Genomic DNA, 18824 nt, shown 5'->3' with positions numbered 1-18824 from the left:
TCAAGAGAAAAAGAGGGAGACCCCCTATTTGTTAGCTCTGGATCCACCACCGGTTGCTTCATCCACTTGAACCATGGATGGGGCGACCACTTCGTTCAGCAAAATCAATTGCATGTATGTGCAAATGAACTGGGCCGACCAAAAGGGTGCGCAAATTACACCCGGTCAAAGAATGAACAACACTTCTAGGGGGAGAACAGAGAAAGAAAGAAAAATAACCTAACACCCCTTTTCCTCACATCCCCAAACAAAACATCGACAATACATCATCATCCAACTCAACCGGCACCACCGAAATTACCCTGTACAAACTTTACAAACACTGGCACCTACCGCCACATGAATCCTTTTCTCCTCAAAAAAACAAGAAGAGAAGGTATAAGACTATGATGTCAGTGCAGCGACACCTCGACCGCCTCATCCACTTTATCCTTTCCATGTGTTTCTGCTGTATTAAGTCTCTCCTGAATTGTTGGATGGCCTGGGCATCGAAGAAAACCTTCATATAGCATGTTTCTGCACGCCAAGACTGAATCTGAGCTCTTTTGTCAATGCAGGCCAATGCTCATCCGTTCTGGATGAGAAAGAAACCAGAGATAATTTAATCACCATTTTTTATATGTACAGATGAATCCCGATATTCTCTGTCGCTATGAACCCTTAAAGCTGTCATCTTTCAGCGACCACGAAAGCAAGTGACCACTGGTATCCCCACTCAGAAGCTGTTTAAGGTCGGGTGGTATACAAAGGGCAGTGACCGGGTACTTATGTGACTTCAGCACCTTCTGAAGAAGCAGTCTATACTCCGGTGCTTGGCCGTTCAGGCCCAGCCCCCCCAAGGTGATTGCAGGCGATTTGCTTTTGCTATTTGATGCTTCATCAGACGAGCAGTGCACCATCTTCCATACCTTAACAGCACCGCTTTGATGACCTGTCACATACCAGTTTGTGTCCTGCCAGTCTGAGTGTGTCGTGCTTGCCACAGATAAGATGAGATCAGAAGGAAGCTGGGAGGTGTTCACCACAGCAAGGCAGTCCCCATTGATGCTCCAAACAGCGAAAAGAACACCAGCTCCAGTCAGAATCTCACCAGTGAGGTTGTTCACATGTAGCGCAGACACTGATGCTGGGAACTTTGGTAGCTGCTTCACAAAGACCAGGCTTGTCAGGTCCCACAAGATCACGGAACAGTCGTCAGAGCCTGAGACAATTAATGAGTAAGGCTGGCTGACATAGACGCAAGTTATCGTGCCTGTGTGAGCACACAAAGCCTTCTCCATTCTCAGGAGACGGCGAATGCCATCTTTTACAAATCTCCACACCGAAACAACTCCGTCATCACCACCTGCGGTGAGAATGTTGCCATCATGGCTCACTCCAATGCACTGAATTTGACTACCACCATGAAGGTTTTCATGTGTAGACAGAAGTTTATCCTGATCGTAGGTTAATATTCTCAAGCTTCGGTCAGGGAATCCCCAGGAAATGTATTCACTATAAGTTACTGGTTTTAGCAAGCTGTTAGCTGAGGCTATTAGGATCTTATCATTGTAGGTGACAATCTGGGACACTGAGGATGCTGTCTTGCGGATCTCTTGATGTGTAAGATAGGCACTGTACCGTAGAGGATGAGGAGGGACTTTCCTGTCAGTTCGTCGCTGTGGATGTGGTTTTTGGAATAACTGTTTTGGGGTCTGACCAAAATGGTTGATTTGTGCTAATATTGAAGCCTTCATGGTAGGATCTGATACTGCATCTATGTCAACATTGCCTTCATATGTGTAGTGATAGAAGACATTGATGGCATCTTCGGCTGCCTGCCAGGTACAAAAGAAAGTAACCATCAGAAATCACGTCAGTAAATAAGGGTGACACTGCCGAATGAAATACATAACATGACCAACAGGAATACCCTCTGTTTCACATTACAACTTTACAAACCACAGTACTTTATGTTGCAGAAGTCAAAAACCTTTGCCAAGATAATATAATAAAAATCAATGGTCAAAATTACATATTAGTGATCATGAAAAGTAAAAAAGAGAACGTATATTATGACGCGGAGGGATTGCTTAAGTCATTATAATGATGCTCAAGACCCCAGGACGAATACAAAACTATGGAATATGGACATGTTAAGCATGGGTCAGATAGCACAAATTTATGAATTTGTAAAAGACGACACCACTCTTATTTCAAATTCAAAACATATTTGTGCTATGATGATCACAGCAAAGCAACACCACTAGGGGCAAAATGCAAATGCAGAAACCTAAGATGTTTAATACCTTTCCTCTCTGCTTATATCCAAAAATAAGATCAATCCAATGATGTAGATTCTCAGATACATAATCTGACTCCAGGGCTTCCCGGTGCTTCCTAATGAATTCTCTGGTGCTGCCTTTAGCCCAAGGTGGCAAAACAACATCACCAACCTGAAAGCATGATGTTAAGAGGTTACATACTCGCCTCCAACAGATGTGAGCGTTGTGGTACTATCGTTACATCTAGTGAAAAGAAAAGTGCATGCACTTTTGTGAAAGTTACCTTCTCTCCTGATTGTTTCTCCCCCAGGTCCAGATTAAACCGGTTCTCCAAAAATTCGGGCAAATAATAGAACTCAGGAATCAGTTCTTTCACATCTGATGTGTTGCTCTTGCCAGCAGCACTCACCCATGTATCTCTCACACTGTTGAATAATCGGTCTGCATGGTCAAATTGCCCACCCTGCAATTTCTGATTTTCCGTGCTAAAAGGGGGCAACCTTAAAAGATAGAAAAGTACAATCCCAGCACTTGAATAATGAGAACCATAATGGAACTTTGGTACATCAGGGTCATCCCAGCTATCGTATCTGAAAGGAACGAAATGAAGTATTTCAATTGATAGTTAGATGAACAGACCTCCTAGTCTCTTACATTTAGCAAAGTTAAAGATGTTAGTTTTTTAATTGAAAAAGAAACAAAAGAAGATACGGATTGATGTTAGATGAACAAACCTCTTACAGAATTCCTCTTCTCCTTCCTCTGTTTGACATCCCATAGGTTTATCAAGCTTACGAAATGTCTGTGGGTTCCTCAGATCTAAAGTATCGCTATCATAATCTGCAAGAACCCATGGAAATACTGGGTATTGTGTGAGATCACTATACCCTCGACCGGCAAGTGTATTTAGATGCATGAGATATTGGAAGTTGGTAATTTCTCCACTTTGCCATCTTTTAGAGAACGATTTTGCCATGACTTTGAAAAGACGGCTCCCCTCACCGCTGTCCTGTTTTGAAGAAGCTGATATTGTTGTGTCCAACCTGTGGAAAGGCATGTTTCCTTGAATTATCAGCAAAGTTCCCATGCTCAAGAAATCTAATGACAAGGCAATAAAATGATGAGTCTTACAACTTCAGATAGTTCACAGAACGCAAAGATAAAAGAAAACTCTAGACCAATTAACTACATGAGACCATGCAGGAGGAAGAGATAGCAACGACGAAACTCCAGTGTATAACTGAAAAGGAGCTTATCATGGTGTTATTCTAAAAAGAACAATATTTTACTGTGCTAGCAGCATAATCGATATCCTAGTTTTTGGTGAAAATAGGCAGCCAGTTTCCAGCAAAATCAAGTTTTGACAATTATAATAAGAAACCTATCGGGCTAGGGGGGAAACACACACACACACACACACACAAAACACAAAAACTGCTGGTGTGAATCAACTCTGGGAAGTGGGAATCTATTTCTAAGATGGTTTCGAAACTACAGCTCCTAAATACCAGAACTTACAGACAATAATAAATTTGACAGTCGCATGTTTAACAACAAAGCAAGCTGCTGACAAAAAGTAAATTCCCTCACATTGAAATATGAATGTTAATTCCTTTGGCGGATGATGTCATGAATTGATACCTATTACATTTCATGCCATAATAGCTCTATAAATTGCCAATTAATCATTTTGAAATAATTCAATTTTAGCAGGAAGTGGTATCAAATCTTAATGCTAAGCAAATGCACACAGTAACTACTGAGTATATGTAACTGCGAAGGATTAAGACTACAAACATGCTATTCCGTGGGAGATTCATGGCGATCAGATTTTTGAAAACTTCCTCCCTCTCTTTTTTGTGGAAAACTAGAAGCTCATTGCAACCATCCATGCTGAAAATCTCAATTGCAACTGGGCGGAGCTGATAATCACGTTTTAGTAGCTCATGAACACTATCAAGCTTCCACATATGCCATGGATGAGGCAGGTTGCTGCTACTGCAAAGCTTCTCCTTACCCCAAGCACCTCCATTGTATGCCCATGCCCTGCCACCAAGCAAAAACTTTGCTGTTGCACCCAACATGGAAGGAGATTTCTGCTGAGATTCACTGCTTCCCATTATATCCTTGTTCACACCTAAAGCTTGATCAATGACAGAGAGTTCATCTTCACTGCCCTTTTCACAAATGCAGTTGGAATCGTCAATGTAGAAATTCTCAATAATGTATAAGCAAAGTTCTCCAATTAGAAATATTCCATCGTGCTTATCAAGACCAGCAACCCGTTCACAGTTGTACTTATGCCTTATTTTTTCAGAGGGTTCCAAATAAGGTCTGATAAGATATTCACCATTGTCAAGCAACTCCTTTTCTGACTTATCTTCCGAGGTTCTTGCATCAGTACCTTTAATTGAAGGTGCCCTTCTTGGTGAACTAAGTTCAGATTTACCCTGGTGACTCTCTGTCATGTGATAAGAAAGGGAACTTGATTTTGCTCCAAATTCCGTTGCAGAGTGAAGACTTTGTTCATTAATGCTGCTTTTGTCATCAGTCCAGCCTATGGGAGCTGACATTGTACTTCCACCTTTGAATATGTCATCCTCATCTTTGAATGATGCAAAATCAGCAGCATCAAGTTCCTTCTCCTCAGTGTCATAGGTCAAAAGATTCAAGCCTGACATTGTATCTGACCCAGATGTCATCAACATGTCTCCATCCTCTTTATTGGTCATCTTAGCATCATAGAGCCCAAAGTTGCTGGTTAGAACACTCTGAATAGTATCTATCTTAAATTTGTTGTGCTCAAGTTTCTTCCGCATTCTATATGGTCCTTCAACAGCACATAACTGCCATGCAGGTTCTATGGATAGTTGTCGCATGGGAAAAATACCTCTTTCATGTACAAGTTGTTGGAGCTGGCTTTGCCACTCACTTTCTCCATGCAATATCCATCCATATTTGTCTTGACGAATTGCTCTTAGCTCTGTGGACATCACATCACGAACCAAATCTAGATTATACCTCCGCTCATTTATCTGCTCCCAGTGCCTGGCATCAAGTTTTGCAGATTCACGTGATTTTCGTCCCATCTCTTTTTTGCGCCTGACTTCCATTCCTTTTATTCTCACGCCAGGAAATTTTGCTGAGCCGGTAATATATTGAACCCACATTATTAGAGCACACTGGTCCAATACTTTGCTTATTGTTTGCTGAGAAATCTGGAGCCATTCAAAAAACATTGAGGTACTTCCAGTGAGCAATTTATCAAGTCCACCATGCAGGATGTCCATTTGTTGCCCTTGGTTAGGCTTGCAAACTAGCAGGTCCTCAAGAGATTGGCGACGATGCACTACCAAGTATTTAAGTAAATCAACCGCCAAGTTTTGAGCAGTTAACCTCTTGTCACGGAGAAGTGCCATTAGATTTATGCAGAAACAGCACATTAGATCAGTATCAACATTGCTTGGGCAGAGCACCAGTCTCTTATTGGCAATTAGAAGTTGAAGAACTGTACAAATATCAACAGAAAAATCCTCCTGGTAAGGTTTAGAAGCTAAACTCCTCCCAGTTTCTGTTAGGAATGCAAGATTTGCAAGCAGGTCATCTTCCCCCATATTTTTAAGGAAAGTTGGGAGGAAACAGTACATTATCATCCGGTTTGTGTTCTTCAATATGGCATGGATGTAAGGATCAAGCTGCCTACTTCCTCGAGCAATGGATAAAATACCTTTACCTGGAGGCACTGCGTTTTCGATACGGCCATCATTATTAGCAAGCTGCAGCATGGACATTAAGAATTCTAGTGTCCGTAGTACCCCAAGTGGCGTTGGAAAGCAGCCCATGTACACACGATCAACTATCATCCAGCAAAGCGGGTCCAAATTGACAGACCAGCGGCTCTTATCAAGTTTCTTCCTATCTTCTTCATCATCAAGCAAGAGCTTTCTTTCAAGGAAGTTCATCAATCTGCTTAGGCACAATCCTTGAAAAATCAGAGCAGAATCAATATCAACAAACAAAGGCACGGACTCCAAAATGCTCTCAATAAAAAGTGCTGCTTTAAGCTGTTCTGAGATAATGTCAGCGAGGATTTGAGCAACCAAATCAAGAACAGCAGTAGCTCCTGCAGAGCATGGGCCACCCCCATAACCTAAGTCATCTATGTCAAGCAAAAGCTTGGAATTGATTGGGAAAAGTGTATTCACTGCAGGTGATCCCTGCATATTTGTCTTCAGATCAGGGGACGAATCCAGGTCTATCCCAGATAAAGATGAAGCCATGGATGGAGAGGCTGTCAGGTGTCTGCCATCACTATATGATCCTGCACTACCAGGCCAAGATGTGAATGGGGCCATGGGAGATGCGGTAGGGGTACTAGCTGCTCTGTGGGTTGATCTCTCAGATAAAACAGGAGATCCAACATTATTCATGGAAACTGAGTTGGGTGAATCAGCTTGTCGGTAGGACTCCGCAATGCCATTTGAACTGGGAGCTGAGATCCTTCCTTGATCATGAGCATTCTGAAACATTTGGTTTGCTTCTCCATTTAAAAACTTAGTGCTAAGCTCCTGATTGGAAGAATCATCTGCTTTTACTTCAGCAGTTTCAAAAGAGTTTTGCATGCCAGTACTTTCTGAGCTGGAACTTTTCTGCTCCTGAGGAAAACTTGCAACACTCAATCTTTTGGTTGATTGTTCCTGATCCTGTGGTAAACTTGAAAAGGTGTCCTTTGAACTTTCATTATCATCATGGATATTCTTCTCATCTGTTGCGGCAGTTGTTAGATCTTTTGCCATCCTCAGGGCACAATCAGACCTGCATAACAAAAAAAATGGCTTAATATAAACATCTAGAGCACCTAGTAACTTGATATATGCACATCGTACAAACCTTACACAAGAGAAATATAGATCAACACAGCTCTCAAGGAAATCATGTCGCCTGCAGACAGCAGAGAATGGTGGGCACATCTTTGCCAAGTCAACCATGAGCCTCAATATTGAAGTAGCAACGGCAGGTGCTGCTGCTTCACCACCCATTAACCTTGCTGCATATGTCTTATGCATCAGAGCTTCTCCTTGAAGATCACCTCCCATGTCCAATGTCGCCTCAACAAGATCCGCAACCAAGGTGCCATTAAGATGTGAAAGATTGTTATTCTGATGCGCAAGCATAGATTTCGTAATCAAGGAATCAAATGTAGCTTTTGCCATTGCAATTATAGTATCCAATAAATCAGCAAATTTCAACTCTCCATAGTTTTCATCACTAGGCATGAGAGCATGGAAATCAAGCATGCGGACCTCCGGTACTCGAGGATAAACAGGCTTCTCAAACACCAAACAAAACAATATATAGTATATTTCTGGAGAATCATGAAAGCTTGGAAGCACATGATTCAACCCTTGAAAACCTCCACTTGTACGGAACTTCAGAGCAAATGTAGTAGATGATGTAAGGCAAACTCCTAAAAGAGTTGTGATCCATCTCATACTAGTTGGATGCACAGCTTCATCAAGGAAATATGTGATCAATCTGGATGAAACAACTTTATGCCATTGCTCCAGCAATTCTTCAGCACTTATGGTTACTTGTAGATCAATAAGCATTTCCAATAACATGTTCCTCACAATGACATGCTTTCCCATAGCCTCCCGCACAATCTGACGGTTTGGTGTAAGCTCTGGAGGATCAAATGTCATTATTATGAATCTTACAACAAGTTCCAGCTCGGAAGCTAGAAAACCATCCTCCAGGATGACACCTAGTAGCACAACTAGCTTCTCCAGCACAGGAATTTCAACATCACCACGTTGTAAAGTAACAAGAAGATGTTGGACAAGATTAATTCGACGCAATATTGTGAGGTTGTGATTTCTGAACCAATGCATTGATACCATCCTCTCGAGAAACCCGAGAAGAGTTATTTGTACTGATATAGGAGCAGTAACCCATATAGTCCAGTCCAAGAGAACATGTTCAACCATATCAGCATTTGACAAGACTATGAATTCAGAAGTCTCTCCAGCTAAGTCAGCATTCTCCAGCTCAGACAAGTGGCTAAATGAATCCTTTTGAGCTGAAAAGTCATCTAGATCCTCATGTGATCCACCAGAAGACACATCATCGCCGAACTTGGGTAAGGTAAGATCATCAAGACTGGCCTCCGGGGACATTCCAGACGCATAACTTGCTGTTCGATTTATATTTGATTTCTGTGGCTCGGGAAAGGAAGCCTCACAGGCAGCGATACGGAAGAAGATATCAAGAGATTGCATATCAAACAGTGACATTCTCCTATGCAGAAAAAGTGCAAGAAGATGATACCCCCTCAAGGCCTGCATGTTCTTCACATTTTGATGACTCTGCTGAAGAGATAATGCAAGCAATTCCAGTGCCATATGCAGCATATCCCTAGTTTCAGCAGCTTCAACAAGAGCAAGAACAACAGGCATCCCACCGACTGTTTGAACAGTGTCACCAATTGTGCACTGGTTACAAATGTAAACATCACCACTTAGACGTCCATATCGTGGTATACCTGTCAATATGAACAACTAATTGAATCTTGGCATATTCCAATTGAGAAACAAAAAATGTAGATTAAATAGATAGACGACGATCACGCACCTCCTATTGGGGATGCAGCAGCAGAAGTTGGATCAACAAGGTTCAGCAACGAAAGAGTCCCAGATGCTCGAAAAGCATCTGATGATGTTCCATCAAACGCAAATATTAGCTTCCTCCCGGACAATTGTAAGGAGAGATTTCTTAACCGTTCCATGTCCCAAACAATTCCGTTGCTCTCAACTCTAAAGCTTCCTTGTTTCATTGAACTATCAATGCGCTGGCTGCTTGAAGGTGCAGATACTTCCACTTCTAATGAATCCATGATTGCCATTACCTCCCCACCGCAGGCCCGGTTTGGGACAAATCTCAGAAGATCAGTGTCTTGGAACAACCCCCGGTATCCTTGTCCAAGAATGTACATGAAACAAATGCTCCCAGGTGTCAAGACCTCCTCAAAAAGATAACAACAGCGGAGCCGCCATGATAGGTCAGAAACTTTCCCACGGATAGTAGGTGTACCAAGTGTTACTTGCAAAGATTTACCAAACAGGGATGGCGAATATCCAAGCTTGCCAGTGTGCCTCAGCTTTCCATCAAGATACAGGCTAGCCACACTTGCTTGAAAAAGGCCAGCTAGTGCATTTGGCTTGCTATGAACAACAGCAAGATGATGCCATTTTCCTTCTTCCATTTCAATGCCAGGAAATGGCAATGAACTTGAATTGCCCGTAGATATAGTAAAAACACCATTATCATGGAGATAAAGTTCAGTATACAAAGTGTTGGCATCATCCACTGCACCCACAGAAAATATGCGCAAAATTTGCCCACTCCTTTTACCACAGGTCCCTTTTGATGTTTTTTCTGCTTCCTTAGACTGACTTTTAAAGAAGTTCTGAAATTGGAACCAGCAAACAAAAGAGTACCCAGAAACAGGCGGCCATGTCCTTTCTCCTAATGAAACTTGAATAGATGCATGACCAGCTTTGCTCATGTCCATTTCAATGAAAGGAGCTAGAGAAACATTTCCTTGTCTGACATCTTGCATTTGAATTAACTTGTCCATCATATTAACAAAAAGATGACCTGAACGCTTCACTTTCAGCTGAAGAATATATCTCACAAGAAGTCTTAGTTCGGATGAAGACAACCTGAACAAAAAAGAGCAATCATGTACCACAAAACAAGACGAGAACTGTTGCAATGAGAATGCAATGGAAATTCATGAGATATAACTGACCTGTAAGCACCTAGCAGTTCAACAATTCTCAAAGCGTGATTAAGAATAGGAGAGGAACCCTCCAAAAATGGGCTGATTGTCTCAAGTAGAAGGCCAACACATCCTACATAATGAAAGAGTAACAAAAACATAAGGTGCTCTTGTCAAAAGGAGTCAAAAGAAAAAGGGTAACAGGAAAATCTTTTGCCCATACCAACAGAAGTTAAATTCTCCTGGTTGAAGGGACCAGCATTTGCTAGCTTCTCAATGAATCTCAGCAAGTTGAGTTGAACTTTAGGTGTAAATATCAGCAAGGAACGGATCAGAACAACAACTGCACTAGCATTGTGCACCCGCTCCTTGTCAAGCCTTGAAAGTCCAAACGAGATTGCAGACAAGAAGCCTGATTCATCCTCTGAGGTTTCAGATGAAATGATCTCTACCTGCAGGTTACTGGTGGGAGGAAGAACAATCTCAAGTGCAAGCTCAAGCAAAAGCAAAATAACTTGTTTTTCGCAATCCACACAAAGCAACCCAGATTCAGAGAGGAGATCATAGAAAGTGTTCGACGACAGGATTGTATGCAGCCGTATCCTATTGACAGAATTGTTGCATACTGCAGCTGTCATAGCTCGCAATAGAAAACCAAAGATCTTCATGTGAGTATGTAAAGATGATTCGGTCTCCTCAACTTCGTTGTCATTCTGGAAACTATGTAGCGTTGTTAGTAGCAGGGAAAATCCAGTGGCTTCTCCAAAAATTCGTTGTGCTGAACTGTTTGCCCCAAGAATGCGCCACAAAGCACCAAATGTATCACACTTTGCATCATTATCAAGCTTCAATTGAGAACCTGATGAGGTTGATACCATCCCACTCTTCAAGATTTCAATCAGTGACCCTATTTCTTCTGGATGAGCCTGAAAACAGAGGTTTTCATATGTAAAATTAGTCAAGTTCACATGGCAAGCAGCTAATGTTTCCAAAAGAAAAAATGGCAAGCTGCTAATGTTAAAAAAATGGTAAGCTGCTAAAAAATCACTCAGCATGATTTGGAATATACAGCAAGCATTGGAAAAAGGTCCTAAAATTTGCACAAGTGCTCCACTGAGACCCATAAACTTGAGAATTCAACATTTAGGCCCCTAAACTAAAACTATTTCAGAAGAAAAAAAATGTTGTTGTCATAGGGGAGTCAGCAACAAACACAAACCTGAAGAGCATCTTCAATTATCAGGCACGAAAGTAGTCGTAGTACACCAGATCTGTGGCTTTCAGATACCAAGAAAGGAAGAATGATATTGACACCATTGGACAATCGGAATGATTGCTGGTTAGGCTCAGCTCTCTTCAGCAGATAAAAAAGACAATCCCAAGCAACAGTAATTGTTCCTTCATCTTCAAACATGGGAAATTTTGAGGAACTAGAAGCCATTAACTTCGGTGAAAGAATTGCATCTTTGTTGTCTACAGTCTTTTGAAAATTAATTGCATTGGACATCCTCTCTGTAGAGTCAAAGGCCTTATTTTGCCGCTCATCTCCAAAGAAAAGCTTGTTTTGCTTCAAGTCATCTAACAATACCCCCAAGACACCCACTTCTCTGAGAACTTTCTTGTACTGCTGATCAAAGGAGAGGAGCTTTACGAAGAACGAAAGCACTGTATGCTTAAGATTGGTAGAAATTGGTTGCTGCAATAAGCAACAGAGTGACAACAACTCCTGCTCTGGAATACAGTTTACAACAGTGACAGCATACTCCAAAATTTTTAAGATGACCTCTTGCAGTGCTGCAGGGAAACTGCCCATGTTTAGGATAAAAAGAGGAACAGTTCGCAGTTGTTGGCATAGCTTGTAATTTTCAAGATGGCTTGAGAAAATCTTGAACATTCTATTGAGAACTTCAGCTTGCACTTCCAAGTTGTCTGCCTTCAGAAAAATATCCTGTAGCATCTGAATGGCGTCAAGATCTTTTACCTTGGGGCTACTAATTTCCATCACGTCATCGAATTTGTCAGCAGATGGAGTTCGGCTTCTGTTGTGGCCCATTCCTTTCGCATGAGAAGATTTTAAACTTTTACCACCGCCATTTTCAGAAGGTCCAATTTGTGATAAATTTACAAGAACATCAAGCAACCTAGACAACTGAGGTGAAAGGTCACATGAGAATATATCTTGTTCTAATCTGTGAGAATGATCGAAGCCATCCTCTTCGGGTACTAACTTGGGTGAGGATTGGAGAGTCTGGTTTTTGTGTAAGCTACAAAGCGTAAGAGCAAATTGAACAAGGAACTGGTAACCATGAGCATTGTGTATGTCTTCCCTGAGCCTTATGGACCCAGACTCTGCAAGGTAGACCATATATCAAAATATTAGTGCAGGAGACCATTTAATTTGTACAACAAAGCCTTTAGTCCCAAGAAAGCTGGGGTGGGCTAGAGATGGAAACCCAACAAAGGCCACACGACCCCAAAAAAAAATCATTTAATTTGTAAACATTGAAAATATTGAATCTAATCATCACTACTTGGAAGAAATGCATCTGAGTGGCAAAAGTCTGTCAATATTTACCAGGCCTGTAAGACAACTCAACACATTCCAGTAACAAATCAACAATGCCCATGGTGTAAGCAGCATCGCCACTCTGAGGATTGAAATCTTTCACGGCCGTAAGGAGTACTTTAATCTAAAAGACATGATTGATAAAGGGTTAATAAGACTAATCAGAAATGTATGCAAAAGAATAGATGTTCCAGCAAATAATAAAAGGAAAACTGCCATAAGATGCCAATTGCAACACCCCAATGGGAAGGGGACGAATCCTAGACTGGCGCCTGGTGCCTGGCGCTATTCTGAGAGAGAGAGAGAGAGAGAGAGAGAGAGAGAGAGAGAGAGAGAGAGAGAGAACGTTGGTAGACTGGTTACACTGGTTTAGTTGGGGGTCCAAAAAGATCAGCCTATCAGAAAGAATGCCTAAATGAAATACTACAGATGCTTCAACAACAACAACAGCCTTTGTCCTAAGCAAGCTGGGGTAGGCTAGAGATGAAACCCACAAGATCCAACTAAAAAAATGATGAGAAAACAATAATGGTAATAAAGGTACTAGTAATAGTAAAAAAATAAAAGTAATAACGGTACAAGAAGATTGATGCATAAGTTATGATTCTGGCACGTGGATTGCTAACTTCCACGCGCTTTTATCCGTGGATAGTTCTTTGGGGATATTCCATTCCTTCAAATCTCTCTTTACAGACTCCTCTTATATCCGTAGATACTACAGATGCTTCAATGAAGTTTTCTCTGCTCATCAAGAGTTCTATGTTCTATGTTAGCCAAGAGATAACAGCTAGACATATTTAGTTCTGCGTGAAGAACTAATAACTAAGGAGACGTTGTTACATGCTGTTTAGTGTCAAGAAGTCCAACTTCTAAAATAAAAGAAACCCGAGAACAGAACAACATTTCATCCACAATGAAGAAGATATAGATAATGTACCAAATGGTGCTTCCTGATGTACTTTGCAGAAGTTCCATTGTCGTTTGCAAGAAGAAGACCAAGAACCTGTTCGGTTATGAAGTTAATATCTTTAGCAACTATTGATGCGGCAGAAACATGATCCTCCAAAAAATAATGTTACATCATTTCAAGCTACCTGCATTGCATGGCGATGAAGCTGAATTGTGTGAAGGGGAACAAGACCCTCCCTGAACTGCGAAAAGACGGTGAGTGAACCATTTGCAACCATGTTGAAAAGAACTTGCAGAGCATCATCCTCAATTAAACTTGGTGCAGCAGATGGATGGCTCGCCAGTGCCTTCATTATATGTACTACGCTCCCCTCAATCTCCATAGAACAAAAACAAGAAAAGAAGTCAAAACCCATATTGACCATGAAAAAGGATTGCAAGAAATACAGTCACCATATGACATATTTGAACATAAAGCAAAAGACTTGTCATAATATAGATGGATGCTACAAAATGGTGATATCCAAAGCTCAGCCAATGAAATTTTAAACAATTTATGATGCCTCTAGGGAATACAAGTTGCTATTCCTAACATGGTATCAGATCAATATATATATATATATATATATATATATATATATATATATATATATATGTATATATATATATATGTATATATATATATATGTATATATATATATATGTATATATATATATATGTATATATATATATATGTATATATATATATGTATATATGTATATATGTATGTATATATATGTATATATGTATATATATGTATATATATATATATGTATATATATGTATGTATAATATATACATATATGTATATGTATATATATGTATGTATATATATGTATATATATGTATGTATGTATATGTGTATATATATATATATATATCTAACAATTTTGTGCATATGTCAACAGCTGTGAAATCTTGCAAAGGAAGTCCGGTTTCTATATGAACCAGAAGATTAGCGCTACCTCAAGCCGTCGTGATTGCGTAGGATCCCGATCTTTGCTCTTCTCACTTTTTGTCCCTTCTCGGCCAACAGGAGAAGGATTTGGCGTGTACTCATCGAGACTCAATAGGGAATTGAGGATATATATAAGGCAGCACAAAATACCAGAGTCCAACAGAGGTTGCTTATCATTTGTCTATAACCAAGAAACAAGAGATGTGTGTTAGTTTGAACATTTAGCAAATTGTGTTTCATCTTGGATATGAAATACCAGTCATCAGTTGAGCAAGTTCATATTGTAGCTAAGTACATTTTTATCTGTGAGCCACCCGGCAACCACCCATTTTGAAAATAATACACTTGGATACTAATTGCATCAGAAAGCAGATGACTCTTGCTTCTTTGTACTATACATTGCATGATTTAGTTTTCACAGCACTACAGTCCTTGCAATGAAAGCACAGAGAACTGTGGTTGTTGAATATTCCTTCAATCCACTAATGCCTTGAAATATCATTATAAGACCAAACATTAAGCAGCATTTCAATTTCCATTATTTAGCTACAAGCTGCTCTTTAAACATCAATCTCAAAACATTTTAAAATATATAAATGGCAAACATAGAAGCGATGTTTTACAATAAACAAGAGACAGCATTGTTTCTACAAAGTTTGTAATAAAAATACTGTGCATTAAATTTAGAGTTTAGAATCCTTCTCGTCCTCCAAATGGCTCAGACTGTGTCACAGGCAGAGCGGCCAAAGTGATACCCAATAGCATTACAAAGGGAATAAACACTTTATTTGGCAACTGAATAACAGCATTACAAACGTAAAGAAATATGAAACGACACATGTAGACCTTTTTGTACAGCCTATAGCTTTGTTGCAATGAACTTTTTAACACCATGCATGAACTATTAAAAGCTTAAGATAAACTGCAGTATCAGTTAACTATCATGTTGCTTTTATATTGGTGCATGTTCTCAACACCAGATAACAAGAAAATATAATATAATATAATATAAATGAAAAAATAGAATGCATTTTGATCAAGTTAACATGAGCAATTTCACTAACCTCTGTCACGAGAACTTCGACTGCGTATAACAAGTTTGAACCTGGACATATGCCAAGCTGGATCATGGAGAAAGAGTTATCAGAAAGTGTATGGCCACCTGGAATCCAAAATTCCACTACATAGACCATATAAGGACAAACCTCTGTGATATCCGAAAAGAAGCCAATAACATCAGAAACCTGCAGTGATCTTCCTTTGCTGTGAATTCTTAGTTTCTCCACATCAGTAACAAAAGCTCTTCCAATAACAAAAGAAAAAACATGTGCTTCTACTAACCTGCAGCAATTACGAAAAAAAATAGAAAACCTGTATTCAGTTTTCTTACATAGACAACAGATATGAACTCACTAAAATAAGTGCAATGTAATAATTGAAATTATACAAGTAGTGTGTGCAAGTGTAAAGAGTCATACTTTGTAACTAATTGAGCTACACTAGAATGCTGCTTCACTAGCCTACAGAAGACATCTACTGCCAAATTTAAGGCCCTTTCTTTCTCCTGCATAGAGAAAACAAAACACAATGTTAAGGTAAGAACTAGCTCACAAGGTGTTATTATTGATTTATGGTCACAAAATGAAACAAGTGTCAGGGTACCTTTTCAGAGCTGGAAGAGCGGAATTCTTCCCAGAACCTCCTGATGTCCAACTCCAATTCATTTTTTCCCCTGAGTACAGGAGAAAGAATGTTAAGATGAAGATCATGGAGATTTTTGCAGAAGCAATGAAGCATATAATCATTTATTTGGAACAGCAGTACCAAATTCATAACCAAAATTTGAAATGAAGGATGCAAATTCTTGCTTTGATTGTTATAAGCTAGAAGACAAGCAGTCAAGCACTAAAACCATACAGTGCATATATTACCATGTGAGAATGCATAAATCCATACACATGCATGAATTACCTTGCAGAGATTGGAGGCAAAACTAACAAGTAAAAGGGAAACCAGTCATATCAAAGGTACAAATTTCAGGTAATCAGGTCCTAATATTATCCCCTTTCCAAAAAACGTAGCTTACAACACACTTAACTAGCACGTATGACTAGAGTATTTGTCCCTTTGCCAACCGATTATTTAGTTAGTTCAGGCAAAGGATAGTGTAGCGGCGAGTGAATCAGTGCGTAAGTCATGGTTCTATCTTGGTGGTGTAACGGTATTTAACAAACACTGCAGCAATGGCAAAAAAGAAAAATGAACAATCAGGAATCTGAATTGCCAGACCAAAAGATCAAGCTTATTGGCCACCATTCTCCAGTAAACTAGATAATTGCTTCTACACATATGATGTCTACGAAATGGGTCCAAAGCAGATCAATCATGTAACTACACAATGATAACAAAGCAACTCTCATCAACCCCAGCCACTACAAGTGACTGCAGTAGGAGTCACGGAGAACATTAAGTTTCATCTTCGTGTATCAATATGATATTAACAACGACCATAACCCAAGCAGGACATTCAATATGAGTATGTAACACAGGAAATCTAACAAAAACTCAATGAAGGCATGAGCATATCCCTAGCAGGGCATTCAAATGTAACAGACAACTCAGAGAAACAATCTAACACTGCCAATCAAACATAATAGCACCTTAGTATGATACGTCCCATAATAATCCTACGGCATCCCCACTTCAAACATCAATCAACAAACCAAACCATCCAAACTTATCAAGTTGACCTCAATCGAGATAGCTACAGAGAAATGTGAAAAAACGCAGCTCCGCTGTTCTACAAAGGTCAAAAGAACGAGGGCCATAGCCTTCAAACACGTTCAAATCAACGAATTGACCACGCAGCTAACAACTCACCCAACCACCGTCCTAGTCCGGCATTATTTGTCCCCAAGGCACCGTCCTAGTCTAGTATCATTTCTCCCAAGGCACACGAGTAAAACCAGAAATTTTGCAGCTCTATCATCAAGTTTGAGCTAAAAAACCATTCAGCTGTATCAATCCGACAGGTGAAAACGTTAATATAACGCCTAATCCTGCATCTACCAACCAAATCACCAAACAGGGAACCAAAATCGCGAAGAGGAAAGGGCAAAACAAGTATCTGCGATCAAACGCTCCCCGAATCCAAATCCGATCGCCATTGATATACCCGGAAAGCGCGAGCAACGGGATCGCATCGGAGCTGGCTATGCGTCACCGGATTCGATTCAGGCAACGCGAGACCGTAAAGGAGCGTTTGACTCCGCTAGGGGGGGGGGGCACCTGGCAGGGGATGCGGCGGCGGAGGGCGAGCTCCCGGCCGCCGCGTAGCCGCCCTCGTCCCCGCCGGTGGAGGCGGAGCTGAGCCGCGGAGTGGCGAGGCCCGGGTCCTCCTGGTGGTGGAGCGGAGACTCCGGCGGCGGCGGTGCCGGCTGCTGCTCCTGCTGCTGCTGGCCGGCGGCGAAGACGACCCTACTGAGCAATGTGGACCATTTCATGGTGCCGACCCCTCATCCGGCGCGCAGATCCCGGCCGGATCCTGCCGATTCGCCGGAATCCCGACGCGATTCCCCTCCTCTCCTGCTCCCCTTATTCCTGCGAATAAAATTCTATTCACGTTGTTGCTCGCCTCCCGCTCGTCGCCTCCTATTTTTGCCGTCGTCTGTTGCTTGTGTTCTCTCTGCCTCGCTCGTTTCCCTTTTTTTGTTTCCTCTTCTCCCACCCCCCCTCCACTCTCTCTCCTCTCTCCTCCCCGTCTATTTGGTGGAGCAGTAGTTGCCTCGTTGCTTGCTATGCTTCCCTAGGATTTCTAATTTTTCTCTATCTTTTTTTTCATTTTGTTACTTGTAGGCAACATCGTAACAACAATACTATGACCTTGTCTGGGTACGACTTTTGTGTGTGCGTGATCGGTTTCATCTTTACGACTTTGCCAGAGGAGAGCTATTGGTACCTTGGCTCCAACGCGTGCCAGTATTTTCCCATTGGTGAGGGTGCCATGTTTGGTGTTTCATGTAGGTAGAAATAGTACCTCATTAGTAAACAAGAAGGGGAAATTTTCAACGGACATGATAGTTCCTTTTCTTTTTTGCTATTCTAGATATTACTTCCGTTTATCATTTTCATAGAGGATTTTGAGTTATATATATATGGGGTACCAACACAATGTTTATGGAACGAAATAGGTTTGTAAAACGATACTTTATCAAGTAAAACGATCATACCATTTTTATTGGAGGTATCGAGGATTTAGCCATCTGATGGTGGCAGCAGCAAGGTCCATGAAGCACATAAGCCCTTG

At 40.8% G+C, this 18824-nt stretch overlaps 1 protein-coding gene across 2 annotated transcripts; it reads right to left on the bottom strand.

Annotated features, from left to right (window-relative positions):
- Positions 1-18343, bottom strand: LOC133915469 (protein SPIRRIG-like). Of its 2 annotated transcripts, none has more exons than XM_062358638.1 (19): positions 17807-18343; positions 16181-16250; positions 15997-16082; positions 15724-15859; positions 15583-15639; positions 14526-14699; positions 13705-13896; positions 13548-13613; positions 12620-12734; positions 11264-12393; positions 10268-10970; positions 10075-10177; positions 8895-9985; positions 7155-8805; positions 4062-7079; positions 2999-3307; positions 2548-2854; positions 2289-2435; positions 1-1817 (listed from the first exon to the last, which is right to left on the bottom strand). In XM_062358638.1, exons 1-19 carry the CDS (start codon positions 18019-18021, stop codon positions 651-653), a joined length of 10737 nt encoding a protein of 3578 aa, XP_062214622.1. In that variant the 5' UTR covers positions 18022-18343; the 3' UTR covers positions 1-650. The 2 variants fall into 2 exon arrangements, with proteins under 2 accessions (XP_062214622.1, XP_062214623.1); XM_062358639.1 differs by lacking the exon at positions 17807-18343 and adding an exon at positions 17179-17702.
- Positions 18344-18824: the final 481 nt, after the last annotated feature.

The sequence above is a fragment of the Phragmites australis genome, chromosome 4, assembly GCF_958298935.1.
Source record: "Phragmites australis chromosome 4, lpPhrAust1.1, whole genome shotgun sequence".
Classification (NCBI taxonomy): Eukaryota; Viridiplantae; Streptophyta; class Magnoliopsida; order Poales; family Poaceae; genus Phragmites; species Phragmites australis.
The sequence above is the reverse complement of the archived record's forward strand: the minus strand, read 5'-3'. Positions and strand labels throughout refer to the sequence as shown.

Coding starts and splice junctions, on each gene's coding strand:
- LOC133915469 (XM_062358638.1), bottom strand. CDS start 18,021: ATGAAATGGTCCACATTGCTCAGTAGGGTCGTCTTCGCCGCCGGCCAG. Junction 15,640..15,723: donor TCTTTTCGGATATCACAGAG/GTTTGTCCTTAT, acceptor TCCATGATCCAG/CTTGGCATATGTCCAGGTTC. Junction 12,735..13,547: donor ACATCAGGAAGCACCATTTG/GTACATTATCTA, acceptor CATGTCTTTTAG/ATTAAAGTACTCCTTACGGC.